General features: G+C 39.7%; 1 protein-coding gene across 2 annotated transcripts in view; it reads left to right on the top strand.

Moving 5' to 3' along the window:
- The window catches only part of CCDC191 (coiled-coil domain containing 191), a 71633-nt gene that overhangs the window by 18288 nt on the left and 32507 nt on the right, over positions 1–20838 (top strand). For both annotated transcript variants that reach the window (XM_087439615.1, XM_004436616.3), the window contains 3 exons: positions 594–747; positions 12028–12218; positions 19958–20207. In XM_087439615.1, coding sequence (XP_087295741.1) covers positions 594–747; positions 12028–12218; positions 19958–20207 — 595 coding nt within the window. The remainder of the gene's footprint in view (positions 1–593; positions 748–12027; positions 12219–19957; positions 20208–20838) is intronic.

Below are 20838 nucleotides of genomic sequence, written 5' to 3'. Positions count from 1 at the left end.
CAGAAAGATAAGCAACAGAGTTACTCAGAGATTCTTATTACTAGCTTAAAGGCCTTTTCCTTATTGTTGTTAAGTTCTACTTTTTCTCTTTTCAGCTATTTTAGAATTAATACAAATTCCATTCTCTCCTTACTCAGTAACACCTGATTGTTTTATTATTATTTTCCTCCCTAGAAACTTTGTAAAAGCCTTGTGGTAAAAATTCATTCTTTTCTTACCTGAGGGTCCTTTTTGTCCCCTCTTATAAGAAGAGAGAGGACTTATGTCTACATTAGAGAATACCTAGTAGTTAACTTTCAAATTTTGATCAAAGTATCGCTCAATCTTAAACTCAATAAAAGTACTTTACTAAAATATCTATGTGGATTTCTACTTTTCAGAGTATAACAATTTTATTTCATTTAATCTGTGCTTTATAAAAGAATAAACTAAGGTTAGAAAAAGAAAATCACCCTACTATGTAGTTTTAGAGCCAGATCTAAAAATCTGTGTCTTCTGATGGAAAATTCAGTGTTCATTCCACTATGGTAGGTTGTAATTACTCATTGTTAAGTCTATTATTCATACATGTATTTTTAAATTGTTATTAATAGAGAGAAGAAAAAGCAAGAAGAAAATTCTCAAAAAAATCCGGAAAAAGGCATGTTTCAAAGTGTTCATATTCTTCAGGATGAAGAAAAAATGGCAAAGGAAAGAAAGAAGAAACTGAAAGAGTTATTAATCCAAACTTACAAGGAAGATCACCAGGTGGGAATTGTAATGTCTCTTTATTCAGCATTCTGTAGCATAAATGACAAAGGGCTCCATCAGAGATGGGACAGAGTAACACTAAGTCCACCTGAGCCTCGTCACAGATACCACAATTGCCCACACCGTTTGTTCTATTCCTGCTGCCCCGCTGGGCTGGTGCACAGGGCAGTGCTCCCGTCCCCTGTTCAGGGGCTCTTCTTATATACTCCGTGTGACCCTGGGAAATCGGGGGACAGATTTGGCATGTCTTCCTAAATTACCCTTTTCAGAATGGCATTTAACTACTGATGTAGATCTCAGACAGTTTTTGAAAGCTTGGCTTCCACTTTGACAGTCTTATGGACTGCTGTGTTCTGGATTATTCAGAAAGTCACTTGCCTTTTGGAAGCTCAGATCTTCAAGCAATGATATACTTAGGTTTGTGCTTCTCGTTTTAACGGTCTGCATTTTATTTTACTCTTCTCTCCCTCTCTTTTACTTTTACTTTTTGTAAAATTAACTGGCCTGGACTGGCCCCGTGGCTTAGCGGTTAAGTGCGCGTGCTCCGCTACTGGTGGCCCAGGTTCGGATCTGGGCGCGCACCGACGCACCGCTTGTCCGGCCATGCTGAGGCCGCGTCCCACATGCAGCAACTAGAAGGATGTGCAACTATGACATACAACTATGTAGTGGGGCTTTGGGGAAAAAACAGGAGGAGGATTGGCAATAGATGTTAGCTCAGAGCCGGTCTTTCTCAGCAAAAAGAGGAGGATTAGCATGGATGTTAGCTCAGGGCTGATCTTCTTCACAAAAAAAAAAAAAATTAACTGGCCAATTTTTTATTGACAAATGAGCATCCTCCCCAGGCCACTTAAGCAGAAGTTTTTTTTCAATAAGTAGGATTGATAACAGCATGAATTTGGGGCTTATAACCTTTCAGAGTTACTTGCAAGGAGTTCTTGGGAAGATTTGTAAATGAGAAGTCAGAATGAGGAAAGATAAATCTGTGTATTTTTATATCTCCTTCCATAAATACCCACTCCAAGGCCTTAGGCATTGCTGAAATTCAGTGAAGGTTAGTGGAATGAATGGATGAATGAATGGATTCAACAAGAGAAAAGAGAATGTCAGGAAAATATTGAGGGAGCTTGATAAATGTAGGATAGACCACAAAGGCCCTGGAAGTCAGTAACAGGAATTTGTATATGATATGGGTAACTAAGATATGAGGAAAAAAGTAAAATAGTCAAAGCGATTTTTTTAAAAAGCTGGACACGTTCAATGGCAGTGTTTTGTACTGATGGGCAAGAAGTCATAATTATTCAGACGTAAAACAAGAGCTTGCTCAGAGTTTTGGCTTAGGAACACAGAGGGAAGTGTGGTAGGAGGGAATGTTAAGAGTTGGGCTTAACATTTTGAGAAAGATTAGCCAAGACTCGTAGATGCTGCATCCTTCATAAGACAGATGGTGTTAGTATGTCCTCCAGCAATAACAGTTCAGATTTCTAAAAGAAAATAGGAAGGCAAGTGAGTACTTAGGGGGCCATCTTGAGAAGGCATAAGGAAAAAGTGTCATGATATGTTACCCAACCAATGAGAGATGAATAAGACGTGTGTTCTCAGTGAGATCAACTTTTAAATTTTATTCAACTCCACTGTACAAAAAGAAATAATGTATGTTTTAGATAGAAGTGCTAGCATGACTTTTAGACACATATAAAGAGTTTTACAAAATTAATGGCCTACTAAAACAGATTACTCAGTTTTAAAAGGACCAGCCAGTATATTTAAAAATGAGAGATCATGAATAAATTATTTCCACTTTGCCACAAATTCTGCTTGCTTTGAGCTTCTACTTTATTGTTTTTAAGTTTTTATTTTGAAATAATTTTAGACAAACAGAAAAGTTGCAAAAATAGTACACAGAGTTCTTGAATACCTTCACCCAGCTTTTCCTGATGTTGACATCTTCCATAAGCATAGAATAATTATCAAAACTAGGAAATTAACATTGGTACAATACCACTAACTAAACTATAGACCTTATTAGAAGGTCACCAGTTTTCCCAGTAAGGTCCTTTTTCTGTTCCGGGACTCAATCCTTAATTCCCTGCAGCATTTAGTTGTCATGTCTCCTTAGTCTCCTCCAGTTTGTGACAGTTCCACAGTCTTTCCTTGTCTCTTATGACCTTGACATTTTTGAAGAGTACTGGTCAGGTGTTTTGTAGAATGTCTCTCAGTTTGGGTTTTCTGATGTTTTCTTCTGCTTAGATTGAGATTATGCATTTTTGGTAAGAATACAAGTGATGCCCTGCACTTCTCAGTATATCAAATTAGGGGGTACATAATGTTGATATGTCTTATACTGTTGATGTTAACCTTGGTCACTTAAGAGTGTGTCTGCTGGGCTGCTCCACTGTAAAGTTACTGTTTTTCCCTTTATAATTCATAAATGTCTTAGAGGAGATGTTGTGAAACTGTGCAAATATTATGTTTCTCCTTAAACTTTCACCTATTAATTTTAGCATCCGTTGGTGGATTTTGCCTGCAACAGTTATTAATGTGGTATTTGTCTAATGATGATTTTGTATTTCCCTCATTTCTTCTCCATTTATTAATTGAAATTCTTCTAGAAGGAAACGCTGTCCCTTCTCCTGGGTTTATTTATTCATTCGTCTATTCCGTTATTTATTTGTATCAATATAAGCTCATGGGTATTTATTTTATTCTATGGGTTATAATCTAATATTATCATTGTTTACTTTGTTACTCAATTGTTCTAACTTTGGCCATAGGGAAAGCTTTCAGGCTGACTCCTTTGCCCTTTCAAAATGCTCCATCCTTTTTGGGGCACTTCTTTCTTTCTGGCACCACAAGATGTTCCAGGCTCATGTTGTACTTTCATTGCCCCAGTCCTAGAATCAGCCGCTTCTACGCAGACCTTTGGTTCCTTTTACTGGAGAATCGTATTTAGAGATCGAGATCTAGATACTAGGTGTTCTCACTGCTACTGGGCTGTCATTGTTTCTGGGTCCTCTCAGCAGGCAGAGCTTGGAAATACATGTATGTATAGTAACCCACACATACACACGTTATATTTATTTCTGGGTCTACCTGTATACATATTAAAATCCAGGAGTTCATGCTGATACCTCCAATTCCAGTGCAGCAACACAGGGCTCATGCTATCCTTCCCCCTTCCTTATTTGTACCTTACTTCTGTATCTATCTGTATATATATTAAAATAATCGTGAGTTCATAATGATAACTTCAACCCTGACCCAGCACCACAGACTTCAGTGTCGCCTTTCCCCCTTGCTTGTTTATAACTTCTTTCTCTGACAGTGAGAAACCTGGAGCTCCTTATCTAAAACATATTTACTTATTTGTCTAATCCTAGTTACTATAAAAGTAGTTTCAGAATTGCTAACCCATACTGCTATGGAAACAAATTTCCTAACTAGAGTACAATATTTATACAGTTATTTTTGTTTTCAGCCTTATTCAGCCAAAATATTGTTACTTAGGTGGGTTCTCTTCTTCCCCTTCCTTGTGATTCTGTTATTCATTTGTGATATTGTTAGTGAACCCGATTTAGGGCATATGGGTGTGACTGAGACATGGGGAAACGCACCTGCCGGACTCCTCAGACTTGTGCATAGACTTGGCTGGAGACAGGACAGTCCTCGGATAAATGCCACTGGAGTAGCAGGCCCTTGGGCTCATCATCTGGGTTCCAGTCCACATTCCTGGCCTGGTTCTGAAGGATCCTGAAGCTGCCCTTGGCTCATGAAACTTGGATACTCAGCATTCTAAATAGACCACAGGATGAAGAGGGAAAATGCCTAGCTGGCTTGCAGCGAGTGGCTAGACAGCAGGAAGCTCGTGTCAGCGCCTTCACAGTGGTTCACTGGCGCAAACCCAATAGCAAGCCATATAGAGTATTTGCGGGAAGACCTTGAAGAATCTGTTTCTAGGAGTTGCTCTAGTTCAGGCTCCTTTAATTCCTGTATTCTTCGTTCTTTGACTCTGGATTGTATTTGTTCCCCCAAACAGTCTGTTAACATCACATTTGGCCCACGTTATTCAATAGGAGACTTTCTGAGAGAAATGGAGCAGGCTCTCTTATCCAAACACAAGTTCAGGTGCAGTGCTATCCATGCATCTTTCCCACACATTTCATTGCCAGGTCTCTTTGTTTTATCCAAAACATCTGTTTTTGTGTAGAAACTTTCTACCTCCATCCTATCCTATTTTCTCTTTGATCTCGCAGTGAAATCTCTTGGGGAGATTTAGCAATCCACACGTCCTTGCTAATTAGCAGAAACAACAAGGGATTAACTATGAAATTCTTATGCTATTTGGAAAATGGCCTTGTTAATTCTCACCCTGTTCTGAAATACCTTTTATGTTTTCTTAATAAGATAAGAAAGTCTGTGATCGTTCCTGCTTGTGGAAGTTGAAGAGAACAATGCAAGATGGGTTGATACTAACCTAAATATTAATTCTGTGGGCAAGGGTTTTGGTTTGCTTATTTGATTGGGTTTTTCCGTTAGAGAGTAAGATAATAATGACCCAAAGGAGTCATTGTTAATGTTAGGTTTGTGGCATAGCGCCTTCCAGAAGGCCACCCCAAACTAAGCCAAGGGAATGTGGAGAAATATGGAAAAGAAGCCTGGATTTTTTTTTGCTGATGAGATGATGAAAACTGTAGTTAAGTACCTCATTTATATAGCATGATTCCTTCCCAAAGATCTTAGTTTTATCAGGACTGCCCACACACCACTGAAGTAAAACCGTTTCTGAGCTGAAACAGCAACCGGACTCTCAGCAATGTTGTCTTATGTTTGGGAAAGGAAATGAAGGGAAAGCCTCTTTGCAAATAACACTGCAGAGAAAGAGAAATGTTAGGCACACACATGAAGAATGTTGGGATTCCTGTAACTCTCCCCTCTAAGCCTACTGCCAAGGACATGTGGTATACATTTCAGGAGGGGTTTTGAAGCATTGTTATGTATTACTTCATACAGCTAACTCTGTGGAAAATTTCCAAGTAAAATTTTATCAGTATTGGTAAGGAGGTTGTTTGTTTATTTTATGATAGTCTTCCTTACCCTTATCCTGTGAGTAACCCAGGTTTCCCATTCTCACAGAAGGGACAATGAGGGCCAGTTTACCAAAACATTGCACTGGTGTTTTGCTTTTCAAAATACGTGAAGCTTTTTTTGATCCCAGAGGTTCCAATTCATTTGCAAATGATTTTTTTTCTGTCTTTTAAAAAAGTATTAATCGTCCCATTTGGAACAACATGGATGGACCTTGAGGGTATTATGTTAAGTGAAATAAGCCAGACAGAGAAAGATAAACACTGTATGACTTCACTCATATGTGGAATATAAACTAACACACAGACAGAGACAACAGTTCGGTGGTTACCAGGAGAAGGGAGTTGAGGGGTGGGCACAAGGGGTGAGGGGATGCATTTGTATGGTGACTGACAAATAATAATGTACAACTAGAATCTCACAATGTTATAAACTATTATGACCTCAATAAAAAAAAAGTTCTTCAAACAAATCAGCTAATCTGAAATGTAAATAAAACTATTTTATAAAAAAAAAGTATTAAATTCTGCTTTGAAAAAAAATTAAGAACCAAAGTAAATGAAGCCCGTTCTCTAAAATTGTACAGAGTAGAATACCTTGTCCTCTAAACAATAGACATTTCAGGTGAATATTTATAAGGATCTTGAGAACCATATGGGTGAGGAACAAACAACATCACATCGTCTTACTGTCAGACTACCCTAGAGGTGAATCAAGCGTTTGTCTAATATATTCTGAAGTAAGCTGTACTTTTGGCATTTGTGTGTGTGTGTGTGTGTGTGTGGGTGGGTGGGTGTGGGTGTGTGTGTGACTGGGGGTGGGGGACAGTGGGCAGGGAGTGAGGATTGGTGGGAAGGGGAATGAGGTCTAGAAGGAGAAGAAAGGAAGGGAAAGAGATGGTGATGGGGAGCGGTAGGTCTGCCTTCCCTTTTAAAGACGTGAGGTGATGAGTGCTGGTCCAGGCTGCACTGGGGAAGGAGCACTGTCCTAATGGATAGTCAGGTTATGGGCTGTCTTATGGTCATTCTTCTTCCAAAGATCTCAGAGAGTTTTTGTTGGTTAAGAATTTACTATATGGTGAGACTAAGCAATTGCTTTCTGAAATTGTACTGTTTCTGGAATGAAGCAGACTTAGGTAATTACAACAATATTATTGACTGAAACTTCTTAGCAGAATTAAGAAGATTTTACAAAATGTCCTTATGTTAGCCATACCTATTGACTCATTTGTGGGTGAAATGATATAATGTCTGATGTCTGGGATTTATTTTTAAATACTCTAGGAAAAAAAGTGGGTGGAGGAGAGACGAAACAAAATTAGCAAAATGTTGATAATTTCTGAAGCTGGGTGAGGGGTTTATTCTTCTATTCTACTTTTGGGTATGTTTGTTAAATTTTCTGTAATGAGGGTTTTTTTTTTAAGTTTAAAAAAGGAAAGAGAAAAAAATTTAAATACAAGAGTAAAACGAGCCTCACCTCTCCCAGGATATAACAAAAGTAGCTTTTTGTCTATAGCCGATGGTAGCATTTCACACAGCAGTGGTTGTCAAAGTTTAGGCCTCTGGGCTTTCCACGGAACCCAAAAGCAAGTCCAGGTCTCATCACTGTGTGCTGGGAACTGATTATATTTTCTCCAGTATAATTAGTTTAGGAGTATGTATGCTTTGGGATAGGGGACATAATGATGTCCTCTCTTTTCTTTGAGGCAAAACTATGAAAATCAGCAGTGAATGGGTCACAGGGTACTGCTTTTCAGTGCTCTTCCTTCCCTGGGGCATTTATTTTGCCATGAAAGATCCTCCTCTCCCCAACATCCAGGCAATTCACAGGGTCTGTGGGGTCTTTTCCTAGCTATAGTGGCCCCCAAAAGGAAAAAATGTTGGGGACTGCTTCCTTGTGTAGTGTTGGGGCCCAGGGCAGGCCACCCCAAAATACCCCACAATAGCATACTGATTATTTTGAATTAAAGTTACTCGAGAAGCAAAAAGGGCATTCTGACCCTCCTGTCTCTGTTCCCCCTGAGAGCAGGAAATAAATCTCCCCTGTGAAAGGTGCTTTCCCTGCATCCTTATCACCAGAGCCGGGGAATTCAGGGCCAAGAAGCCTGCATAGACAAACCTTGCTAATTTACTACCTTAAGCCTAAACCGCTTAAATTCCTCACTAATTCCATACCCCAAACCTAAGTTTCTTTGTCCTGTCAATTTTTCACAAATTTATGTTTCTTTGTGTAAAAGACATATATACTGCCTACTTGGTTCATTCTCTGAGCATCATTTCTCTATTATCTCCCATACATATATATTAAACAGGGTTTTTCTCCTGTTAATCTGGTCTTGTGTCAGTTTTACTATTAGTCCAGCCATAAAAACGTAAGAAGGGAAGCAGGGGATTTTCCTTCGCCCCGACAGTAGCAATAAGGTGTCTGTTCTTTTTGGCCTGGGAGCAGCAAGGAGTCAGTTGGGGCTCTGCTGGGAGTGTAGCTATATTCCTAACATTCCAGCCTTGGCCCACTCCCCTAGACCACTAGTTGCACCACAGTTAGTTCTATTCAGCAGAAATAAATGGTAAACTTGTTGACATTTTTGTCCTCTTTACAATTCATTGTTTATTTTTCCATGACTGAGAATTTTGATGCAATTATCACTGAGCTTTCTGACAAAAGGGAAATAGCTGAGGAATTTTGATGAGTTACCCACTTCATTAATCAGAACAAGCATCTCCAGTGACAGGGTTGGAATTACAATGAAGATTAGATAGCAAATTACTGTTCCACCTAACGTCAATCATTCCCAGTGACAGCAGTGTGATTACACTTCAGGGAAGAGCTTTTCTTGCCAACAAAATGAGGGCAACTCCAGTGCAGGTAATAAATTTAGCAGGGCGAGCTGTCATTTCTCCTCTTGAGTGGAATCCTTAACAATTGAATGATGTCTTGTGGAAGAGTTTGAGAGAAGAAAAGCATTTCATTTAAAAAGTTTCTAAATTTCACTTTGTAGTATTTTATTTTCAAAAATTCTTATAGATATGTGCTTAGGAACAGTTCTTCCCACAATGATTTTTTGTATTTTATTTACCTGTATCACACCTTAATTAACACCTATGATAAAGGGATGGTGGGAGTTAGTAAAAGAATGCATGACTATATTTGAAAATCTATCAAAAATAAAAACTTGGTGCATAAATAAATGAACTAGGTAAGAAATGGAAGGAGGTCCGAGTAGTTGCCTGGCTAGTTAAAACATTAAGTTCTTCTGGCTTGCACAGAATGTATTCCTCTTCCAACCCAATCGTGGTTGTAAATGACAGTTCTTGTTTCAGAGAGCAAAGGGATGGAGCACTAGTGTGTTTCCAGTGTAGAACTGAAGAGGAGAGGCAGGCCTGGGGGCAGCGGGGACTCAGCGGTGAGGAGGGGTGATAGAAAGAACAGATAGATCACGAGTAGGGAAGTGTGCCACTTCTCCTCCCTTCTAAATAAAAGCGGAGTGCTGGCATCCTCTCCCAGAGAAGACAGGACTGAGAGTATTTTCCTTTCCCAAATATTTTCCTCCCAGCACATTTATGGCACTCCTGTTTGCCTGAGTAATGTTTGCTGTGAATCAAGAATAACTAAGTGGCTATTCTTGATTCATACTTTTATTTTTTTGTTTAAATTTCAGTGAAATCGCTTTTTTGAGAAGGCAGGAAAAAAAACAATAGCAGGTCGATTTCAAGAAAGCAGTTGCTGTAGAAGTCTCTCACTTCGCTGCTGTTAACTTCTGTGCAGTGAACCTGAATTATAGACCTTTAAAACTGACCATTTTGCTCTCCAAGTCTAAACTTCAGTATTTTAAAGACATATATTGACTATAGCATTTATAAACTCAAATTTTCCCCTCTTAAATTCAGATATGTTCTAGCAGTGCTTTTGTGCTGTAGAAAGTTATGTATTGAGTTCTTTCTCTTTCAGTATAAAAGCAGCAAAGAATTTGCCCTTCCTTTTTAGGAGAGATTTATTGCCCAGTACATTGGGTCATCAGATGCCAGAATGTGTCCGTTTTAGCCTTAGGTGTACCACTGTCTCTTCACTTTGTAAACTGAGTTATTAACCCTTCTCTACTTGAAGTGTAGCTTGGTAAGGTAAATCATAATATCTGCAGTCTCTCTATTTTGTATTGATGATCTACGAATTGATAAACTAGTAGATATAAGGTGCTTTGCACTTCACAGAGAAGGAATGTGGAAATCCAAGGACATTATTAATAGTGTATTATTGTGGCTGTGGACTGTGTTTCTACTATTTCATCATTAGAAATATTCCAGGAGTTAAAATTAGAGATAGCTATATATAGAATATTTTATCAAGTCATTCAAGAGAAATGTCTTAAATGAATCTAGTAAATAAACACAGAGTATTTTCTTTTGACTATAGCACACAAGGTAACACTTTTTTTTCATGCTGTATTTTGTGGGATAGATAAGCATATAATAATTCAAAAAGCATACCCCCTCAACCTGGCAGCTGTGTGTCTTTTCCTTGTTATGACTGAAGGCATATCCTATATTCAGAAAATCTGTCTTTCTCCACCCCCTCTTCCTACTTTCTTCCCTCCCTCTCTCCCTCCTTCCCTTCCTTCTTTCCATGGGATCTAAGGTCAAAGTCTAGAAAATGTGCCCTTGTTTGACATAATGGAAAGGGAACAAGGGCTTTTTCAAGTTTGCCATGATTTCTCCCAATAAGAAATTATAATAAGGAAGATTTTGTAGTTTGTCTAAATGGGAATATAACTGGTTTCCTATGTAGAAAACCTTTCTGGCCAAATGGGCTATTTCTAAGAATTCTAGCATATGCTCCCTTATGGTATTGGTCTTTTAATTTATATATTCTCTCTCATTGTAACCTCTCAAAAGTGGAGATTGTATCTTAAACAACTTTGTTCAGAGTTTCCAAATTCAAACATAGTGGCAGGTGCTTACTAAATGTTTAAATAGTAAAAGGTAAGTATTTTTATAGAGACAGAAGCAGTCAATAGGGCTGACCCTGCCAAGGCTACCAAGTTCTTGAAGCTGGTCATCAGGCATCCCTCGTACTTCCCACAAAGTCACTTCCTATGAGGTTACTTTCTGGTTTAGTGCACCCCGCACTGGTACCACTCTCAGATTTGCCATTCCCATTTATGGAACCCAGTCTCTTCCTTCTGGAGGCTCACAGTCTAGTGGCAGTCGGTAAATAGGTGATTATAATACAGTGTGATAAGCTTTTTGACTGAAGAAAACATAGGTTGCTCTGGGAACACTGTGGAAGGGCACTTACATTTGGGGAGAGGGGTTGGTAATAGGAGGGCTTCCTGAGAGAGGTGACTCCTGAAGTAGTCAAGCAGAGAGAGCAGAAAAGGATGGAGAAATTAGTATGACTATAGATAGGAAGGTGTGAAACAATATGGTTGGTGTAAGGCAAGAGCTGAAAGTAATTTGATGTAGTAGGAACTTAACAGCTTGCTGGGAAGTTAGAAGATGTAGGCAAGGATTGGATCTGAGAGATTTTCTTAGACTAGGACCACAACTACTTCTCTGGGGACATCCTTAGGGTGAGTAGACCTTGTCCAATTTGTGGTCAAATGCATATAGTGGAAGATTGCAAGCAGTGTCTATACGTCAAGTGCATATAGTCTTTCTAGGCCTGCTCACCAAAGCCTTAACATGGCCAGTGGTGGCCCAGCTGAAGCTATTGTTTTTAGGGACCCAGGGACCCAAGAACCCATTCTATCCTTATGGGATCTCCTATGTTCATCTGTGCAGGACAGTGGTGTTAGTAACAGGAATGAATTAAATGGTTGGTATTTCAAACTCCAGGACAGCCTGGCAGGGGAGATCCTGTTGGAAGCAGGTCTTTCAAGCCTCTCAAATAAGCCCCTTAACTGAGACCTTAGATCTGACTGTTACGCCAACTCCCCATAGGACTGGTGCCTTACAATGAGAATTAAGTATTTTAGTTTAAGTCATGAGGCTGTGTGTGCCTCAGTTGCGTGACTTGAATATTTCTTGCCATTATTTGCCTAAAGCAACTGTGCTTTGTGCCCCTTCCATCAAGACGACAGTTTCTAGATTTGTTAGAAAAGATGTGAGGGGGAAATCCGAAGAGAGGGCTCTCGCTATTAGATACTAAAAACACTAGTGCTGATCAGTGGTGATTTTCCAAATGTTTCCATTGCAGTGTCAAAAACGGTATTTCTCTGCCTGGCACAAGCTGATTCTTGATCACAGGATTAAGCTGGGGAAAGCTGGGACCCTGTCCGACTGGAAGCTTCAACTAAAGGTTCTGCGGGCCTGGAGAGACTACACAAGATCCCGGAAGTTGGAGCGGGAGACACAAGCCATGGAAAATGACCTCAGGGAAGAAAACAGGTACTGTTATTTGTACCATGAAAATCCTTCTAGTTTGTTTATCTAGGACGTCTTTCCTCCTGAAGACTCTAGAAATAAACTCTAAAAATGCTGTTCACTGCAATCATCTCACCACTTATAAAACAGTGGTGATCACTGTTTTTCTGTGTTACATCCTAAACTAGAAAAACTTAACTGAAAATTATAAGCAAAAAAATTATGTGATTAAAATATACTAACGTACATGCTTTCCTTTTTTAAAGGAAGCAAATATTATGCTTTTCCCCTGTCCTCTGATGCAGTAGCATTGCACCTTGGACTGTCTTACCATTCAGAAGACAGAGTTTGGTTTATATGCCAGTAATTCTCGTTAATAGAAACCACTGTCTGCACCTAGAATGTTCATATTAGGGACACAGGGAGCATCCATCGGGGAGGGCAGACCTGCCAAGAGTGATTCCTCCCCCTCCCCCATCTTTTGTTCCACACTTTATTTAGAGGTTTTTGACACCTTTATATCAGCTCCCTTTTAGGCTTGAGAATGACAAAACTTTGTCTTCAAATAAAACTTTCTTTGTTCCATCATCTTAGAATTAAATACATTTTCTTCTTTTCATTTCCAAGTTCAACTTTGCATTCTTGAACCAAAATCATAGATGTAGAAGGAACGATTTGTTTGTTTGGGGGGAGGGGAGCAGTTCATGTTCCTGTGTGTAATCACTTCTCTACCAGTGACTCTGTTACTCATTCAGGGTGAAAAATTGAGTGAAGGATATGTGAAAGCATTGTTATGTAGGAGGGAATGGCGCCCTCTAGAGTTGTGCAGTCCTGTGACAGCATCAGGCCCTGGGGAGGATACATAGGAGCCTGATGCACGGTGCCTTGTCCTCACAGAACTCACAGCTTTGTGGGGAAAACAAGATCTAAAAACAGTACAGGTGTGAGTGGCATTATAAACTTCATAATGCATCCCCTTCTGCTGCTGAGAACTTAGCAGAAGGAAGCATCACTGTGACTGAGGAGGCTCCTACAGGGTGCCGGGAAAGGCTTTATCAAGAAGGGGCCGGCCTGGTGGTGTAGTGGTTAAATTTGCGTGCTCCACTTTGGCAGCCCAGGGTTTGTCGGTTCAGATCCTGGGTGCAGACCTACACACTGCTTATCAAGCCATGCTGTGGCAGGCATCCCAATTATAAAGTAGAGGAAGATGGGCACGGATGTTAGCCCAGGACCAATCTTCCTCAGCAAAAAGAAGAGGATTAGCAACAGATGTTAGCTCAGGACTAATCTTCCTCCCCACAAAAAAAAAAAAAAAGAAGAGGATGGGTCTTGAGCTGGGCTCTGCACAACAAGTAGGATGTTCCTAGGTGGAGATGGAGAGACAGGTGATGGCATGAAGTGTAGCCATCCAGATTGAGGATCATCAAGCACGTGGTTGTCAAGTTCATCCATTTGTGAAAGGCCTTGAATGCCAGGACAAGAAGGTTAGGTTTTCCTTGGTAAATAAAGGTAAATTCTTGAAGGTTTTTAAGTAGGAGGGTGACCGAGTCAATTTCCCTTTCCTACAGTGTGCTGGGGGAAATCTGCAGTGAAAAAAAACGTCCTCGTAAAAAACTCTTCCATAATTTGTTTTTAAATTCTCAAGACCTAGTGATTGGTCTCAGGAATTGGAATGATAGCTTACTGAAGAAAGAGTGGCTGGCAGGATTCTTGGCTGAAGAAGGGAAGCTGGAGGTGTTGTCAAGGGGAAGCAACGCGAGTGAGGGTATGAAGGGAGTGGAAACCGAGATGCTCAAGTTAGAAGTGGCCCGTGAAATGTACATGCTGGAAGAAACTTGTCAAAGAAAAATCTGAAGAACTTGAGATTGCATTCCAATTAAACAGTTTAAATATAAAAGCACTAAATGGGGATTTCGTAATAGCATTATGTGCCAATTTTTTTAAAGATCTTCTCAGAACTTTATGTCTCGTGTCTGTGAATTATTTTCAGGTGCCTATTTTTAAATGTTCAGAATGGGTACTACATTTTTTTCAACTGCCAGAGTTAGAAAATATTTAACTTGTAATAATTTTTGTACTATAAAACTTTAAAGCAAAAAAAATCTGAGAGCAGGAAGGCACCTCAGGGATCATCTGATCCAATCTCTCATTTTACAGATAATAAAAGTAAGGCCCAGAAAGGGTAAACGACTCTCGCAAGGTCGTCAGGTTACGAGCAGCTAGTCCGGGACTACAGCCTGGTCTTTTTGCTTCTGAGTCAGATGCTTTTCCTATACCTCACTCCTTCTATGTTAAATAGCATCTGGGTGATGGTTCCCTAAGACAGCCATGTTTTCCAATTATATTGCAATTTACTTTAGATGCAGATGAAAAGAAGAGCAGTAATTAACAAGTGACAGGTCATGCTAGAAACATGAGAAGAAAGGAGCCATTAGACACAAACTGTCCATTGTGCAGCTTTCCTCCAAATCCCTGGCTCCTCTGCGTGTTGTTCTTTGTTCTAGAGATTGGTTTAGGAAATTAAGTTGAGTGGTTTTGATCAAAGAAGGTTGGGATATTACAGGTGGAGAAGAAAGCTCAAAGGTAGCTACTGCAAGCAGAAACCAAGAAATGTCAGTGGGGTTGAGGGTGTCAGGAGGGCTGGGACCCTCTTACCATGCCCATCGGGGTGTCTCCTGGTACCTCAGTGGACGCCGAATACATATTTGTTGAATAAAAGTGAGTCAGTGGATGAATGAAGGGCTCAGTTGCTTCCTCTCTTGCAATTTAACTTGATAGCATTTTCAAGCATTTTTTTCTATAAATAGTGAGCCCAAGGGATAGAAAGCATTTATTATAGTGGGTCACTCCTTGCAGAAACTAAACTCTTAGCAGGTTAACAAAACACAGATGCGTCTGTGGCCCATCCACCTGGATGTGGAAATCCTTTGCTGTGTCCATTTCTCTAATGTCGTCTGTGTCCTCATCCTCCAGCTCTTCCATCTACATTTGTTTGTGCCACCTGAGGTTTCCCCTCACTCACCTGTCCCCCAGGTGGGGCCCAGCCTTTCGGACTTCTTTCTTTTCCTTCTTTCATTTTTGTTCTTCCCACTTTCTCTCTGGAGCAACAACAGATCCCTTTCTTCTTCTTCATGATTTAGCCACTGTCTTCTCTTACTGAGCCTGTGCTCAGAGTCTCCCCTCCACTCCAGGGGCTCATCCATGGGTGTCTTCTAAAGATGCACCTTGCTGTCCCTAATAGGAATTCTGGTCACTCTATTTTTGTTGATCTCTTTTCTTTGAAAAGTAGTTGTGGTAATGGTGTTAGAAAATTTCAATGCAATATTGTAATACAATTTCAACGTTAACAAATATTCCCAAATCCTAACTAAGAATTCCCTCACTTAGGTAATGCGACAAAATTGTGGTACACACATTCAGTTAGACCCTTTGACATGGTGGTATTAGAATTTGAACTGTTTTTAATTTCCTTAGCATATTCACTTTTTTGGCCCCAGATCTAACATTCCTTCCCTCTCCCTTCCTCCCTAAATTTGTGGCCAGCCCTAGACAAATTGGGAAGAAGCGGGGTTTGTTTTCAACATCCTCCACATGCCCTTCCTGGGCCCCACTGCCCTGATTTCTCAGTTCTTTCCTGGGAAGCTTCTCTGTCCTTCGCTTAATAACCTCCACATCACCTTAATCCTGCCTTTCTTGCACCAGGGCTCTGGGCCTTTCCTGGAACATGCTTTTGTCTCTTCCCTTTGTCCCTCAAGCCCCTCACGCTTTGTCACTGTAATCCTCAATTGACGTTATCCCTCCCAGCAAACTTAGTCCACTTTAACAGGCGTTGTCCGGAAACAGAGCCCAAAATGTAAGTGATGGGGATCTGAGGGTACTGTGGTAGGCCAGCGGAAGAACTGGCCCTTTGACATCCCTCAGAGCATGGCATTCATTCATTCACTCATTCTTTATTCTGTTTGATAGCATGTATTCATTCAGTCAACCAGCTTTACTGACACTTGCCGTGTGCTAGACTCTCTCTTAAGTACCAGGGGGGACTAAAAATGTGTTACAAATTCTTGCCTTCTAGGAGTTTTCAATCCAAGTGGAGAAGTTAAAAATTACTGTACCCAAATGCTAAAAATAACTGCAACAGAAGCCACCATAAGATAAATACTGAGGAGTGACATAGACTTGGCTATCATGCATTACAGTCCCTTGAGGAGCTTTTTAAAAATAGGAATTCTTGGGCCCCATCTTCTGAGAGAGACAGATGGTGGCTAAGTAGAAGAAGGTATTTTGTTAGTTTGGGGACAAACTTGTACACCAGCACATAGGTAGCTTATGTGGGAACCGGCTGGGTGAACCCGCCAGGCCAGCCTAGAAGTAGGGAGGCAGAATGGAAAATAGCCTGTCGGGTGTTCCCCAGTCCCAGTACTCCTGACTTCAGCATGCGTGAGGGCAGTCGTTTATGGAGCACCTCTGCTAATCATGTTCGATTGCCACTCCCTCCGTGCTCACCTGGGTATCCAGGGGAGAGACCAGACACCGCATGGCATCTGAAGCTGTGGAAGCTCCTGACAGGGCTGTCAGAGAGGCAGGAGGACCAGACCTGCATTGCCTGGCTCACTTTAAAACAGATTTGTGTTATCTTCCATTTTTTCCCTGGGGGCTACCTGGTGCATTATTGAGTGCATTAGCTTATTTATTCCTATTTCTGCTGAACCTGCTCATCTGAAATGCAGCTGTGTGCATCATTGCTATTTTTATGTTCTGCATCAGATTTCGGCACTTCATCAGATCACTACTATGTGGTTATTTATTTATCATTTCTCATTTCCTTTTAAAAAATTCAAGACAGTTTTTAGATATCTAGTAGTCTTGCCCTAAGATAGTGTTATTACCTTACATGTGAATTTATCTTATAGTTTCAGGTTCTTTTTTTATTTAATTAGATCTTGAAACAAAATTCCTACAGGATAAGCAGTGTAGGGCTTTTTTTTTTTTTTTTGAGTGACACCATTTTTGAGGAGGAATCTGAGGCTTAGAAACTTCCAGTTGCTTGCCCAGTGTCCCGTGTCTAGTTAGTGTTCTTCTGACTTCTAGGCTCTAGAATATGCCCCAATCACTAAACATCATTTGAGGTGTCAACTCTAAGCAGCATGGTTCATATTTAAATTCCTATTTAAACCTTTTATACTTTATATTCTTAGGTCTACAGAGACAGCCTTTCTCTGCATGCAGTTATATAATTGTGATGATCAGTTTTTATACTCTTGCCAGAAATTCCCTGATTTCAGCTTGGAAGCATATTGGAACAGGATGTTTTCTATAAGGGAACTCTGTTCTTCATTTTATGATTATCTGGGAACTGTTTCTGAAACCAGTTCTTTAGGTTAGCATACCCAAGTAAATCACATCTGATTGAGCTTTGGAGATATTTAAGTGATTTTTCACTTTCAGAAATATGTATGTTTTTAGTGTCATCTTTTTACAACTATGGAGATTGGCCAAACTGGAATATTGGCACTCTGCTGAAGTGCATTGCAAGGGAGCAGGAGTAGAGCCGGCCTTGTCTCTGGACCCCTAGCTTCTGCATTTCCACCCTTCCACCTCAACCCACAAACAGATACTGTAAATACATTTTCAACTTCCCTGCAAAACCATTATAGAGAGGGCTCCAAGCACTAGAGTGAACATGCATTTTTTACTCATTTTCTTACTATCTCGTCTTTTTCTTATATTTACAGAAATATTTTTCTCTTTGCCTTTTCATATTGTCCAAATAATCTCCTCCCTGACAGTCAAAACCCCAGTGCTGCTTTTGCCTGTTTATGCTGTAAACACATGAAATTAACACATCAGGTAAATTTCACACTCCCCCTTCCTGAGCAGATTGATGTAAACCGAATTTCACATTAAGCAGACAGAGCAATGTACATCTTCTATCCTGTGGACATTTATGATTTTCACTTACTTGAGTAAATAATGGTTTTTGCTAAAAGCTTTTTTGTTTCACTATTTATCCATTGATATTTTTGGAGCTTTGTTCTGGACCTGTGTTGCTACCTGATTTGTTATCATTATTTCTTCTAAAATTTTTCCTTCAAGGTTATTCAGTCTTGTATTAGATACTTAATTTATTTCCATCAAAGTAAAATACTATATATAAATGTTTACTACCACCTATATTGTACTTTTGTTACAAGCCATCAGTCAGTCAATCACCAAGTATTTATTAACAATCATTAATGCATTAGAAGGAAGCAATTAAATATAATGAAATATGCTGTTGGCAGAGTTAGTGTTTATCCTGAAATTCACTATTTCAGTCGACTCTGCTCTCACTAATTGGTTGTTTCGTCTCACTCCTCTGACATAGGTTAAATTATCTGACTCTAAAGTCGTCTTTTTCAATCTAAGGGTTTTAACCCATTAATGGGTCCTGAAATCAGACTCAAGATGAGCTGAATTTTTTAAGGAAATAATAGAGATTAGAAAAGAAATATCAGAGTGTATCTCTGGTAGTAAGGATAAATATTATTTGGTGAAACTTTTGTTTCAGTTATATATACTTTTGTTTTAGACACACATACACACGTAAACTTATATCTTGTGACTCAAGATACTGTAGGTGCAGTCTTTCTACAGTTAAGAACTGTAGAAATGTTCTCCTGACTCATTGACTTCAGAACTTTTTGATTTTTTTGATATAACCCCAAAAAGTCCAGGGGGCACTGTTTTGTAAGCATTATGTATGCTTAACAGAAATGGATGTGCAAATAGTGTTATAGAGAACTTGTCACCTTTGTAAGATAAAATCAAGTAAGTGTCTAAACAATATTAGATTTAAATCTCAAAACTGATCCCTGGTGCAGCATATTAAGTTCCAAGCTCTACAGCTCGCTTCTTCAGGGACAATAATCCGCTTATAGATAGATCTCAGAGACCTCTATGCTCTGAATTCTGACTTGGCTGCCACTGAAGTGTCTCCTAATGGAGATTCCCTTTGGGAAGGGAATGTAGCTGGCAGTTCCTAAGTCCACTCAGTCATGTCCCCTAATCTTCATGAAGTTTCCAGGAATCCAGAGGAGCTCTTCCTTAGGAAAAGAATGAACTGGACCCCCTGCGAGACTATGAATGAATTCCATGAGAGCAAGTTTCACACGTTTCTAGTGTTTAGCAAGTATCTTCACGAGGCAGTCCCTCATTCATTCAGTTTAAGGGTTTGGTAAATGAGTCCCTTTTTTAGAGATCCTTTCCCTGACCAAGGCCTTTTTTCACAAGATCCACCCTCGTGGTTTCCTGTTGACTTTTGTAAGTCTTATACTTAATTAATTATTGATAATTCACTTGTTAAGTTTTATTCCTTTCCCTTTCTCCCAAACCTCTGTCTTCTTTAGATTTCCAAGCATGGCTGAATATCTTCCTCATGCATTCATATTTTTTAAAGTAGTTATTTATATACCTATTCTTTTTGCTCCTTCCCCTCCAAACCTCTCAGAAACTATTTTATGGTAATCAAAAAATGTAATATGTCTTTGTGACATGATAGAACAGAACAGTCACTCTTTCTTCTGAGGTGATGTCTTGAGGTGCCAGCACCTTCTATGAGCAGACCCTTTGCACCAGGGAATTTTATAAAGTGATTCCATTCAGCTTAAATAAAAGCATAAGATGGAGCATTTCTGGGACTCCTTTGGACTTGTGTTTCATTTATATTATCAACTAACCAGCTGTAAATGGCTTCTTTTTTGTAATGAAAGTGCTTTGTTGCTTAGAAAACAACAACTGGCCACTGAGTATAACCAGAAACAAGTTCTCCGACACTGCTTTACGGAATGGCAGCATTGGCATCGTGCAGAGATCCTAAAGAGAGAGCTGGCTCTGACAAAGGAGGAAACTAGGAAGAAAATCAATGAGGTGCTGAAGGCGGCATCGCTAGGGAAACTCAGTGCAAACAGGTCATCAGGCATCAGTCTACCTGAGGAGGCACCAGCCGTGGTGGATCCACCTGCAAAAAATGGAGAGGTACATTGTTCTTCCTTTGCTTGGTCTTCCTGCATTTTAAACACTTGCATTTGAACTTTGCACTTGTATAGCCTGGGCTCTGTTCACCATTGTCAGATTGCCTTGCCTAGGCTGTGTAAAAGCTGAGAGCTGCTACAATGCACAAAGGTTACCTTTCAGTCAGCATTGATTTTCTTGAACTGAATCTTCTTTTTATAATCACATATAAACTTGAGTATAGTTGCAACTTAGTAGGGACATAATATAGAGAGGAAATTGAAAACCGCTAAGTGCAAGACTCCTTCAGGAACAGATATCTGAAGCATTGTTTACAACTCTTGTTTGATCAATCAGACATTTCCTTTCTAAATACGCTTATGACTTAGGAGAATGTTTAAGTTTTTATTTGTCTAATGAGAAAAGTCTTATATATTAATTGTAGCAATTTGGTAGGAGAAAATGACAGAGGAGAAAGAAAAATAGCCTACAGTTCCATCATCTGGAGATAACTGCCAGTAACTTTTTGAAGGATAGCCGTCTAGTCTTTATTCAGACATATGCAAATTTTTCTATTTAATATTTTATTTAGCTTTTAAATTTTCTTCAGTCAAGTCATTGAGGATATCTAGTCTGACACTATAGGAAAAGGAAG

This window comes from Ceratotherium simum, chromosome 15 (genome assembly GCF_057802395.1).
Source record: "Ceratotherium simum simum isolate JZ-2026a chromosome 15, ASM5780239v1, whole genome shotgun sequence".
NCBI classification, from domain to species: Eukaryota; Metazoa; Chordata; class Mammalia; order Perissodactyla; family Rhinocerotidae; genus Ceratotherium; species Ceratotherium simum.
Note: the sequence above shows the minus strand (reverse complement) of the source record. Positions and strands in the feature narration are given on the sequence as shown.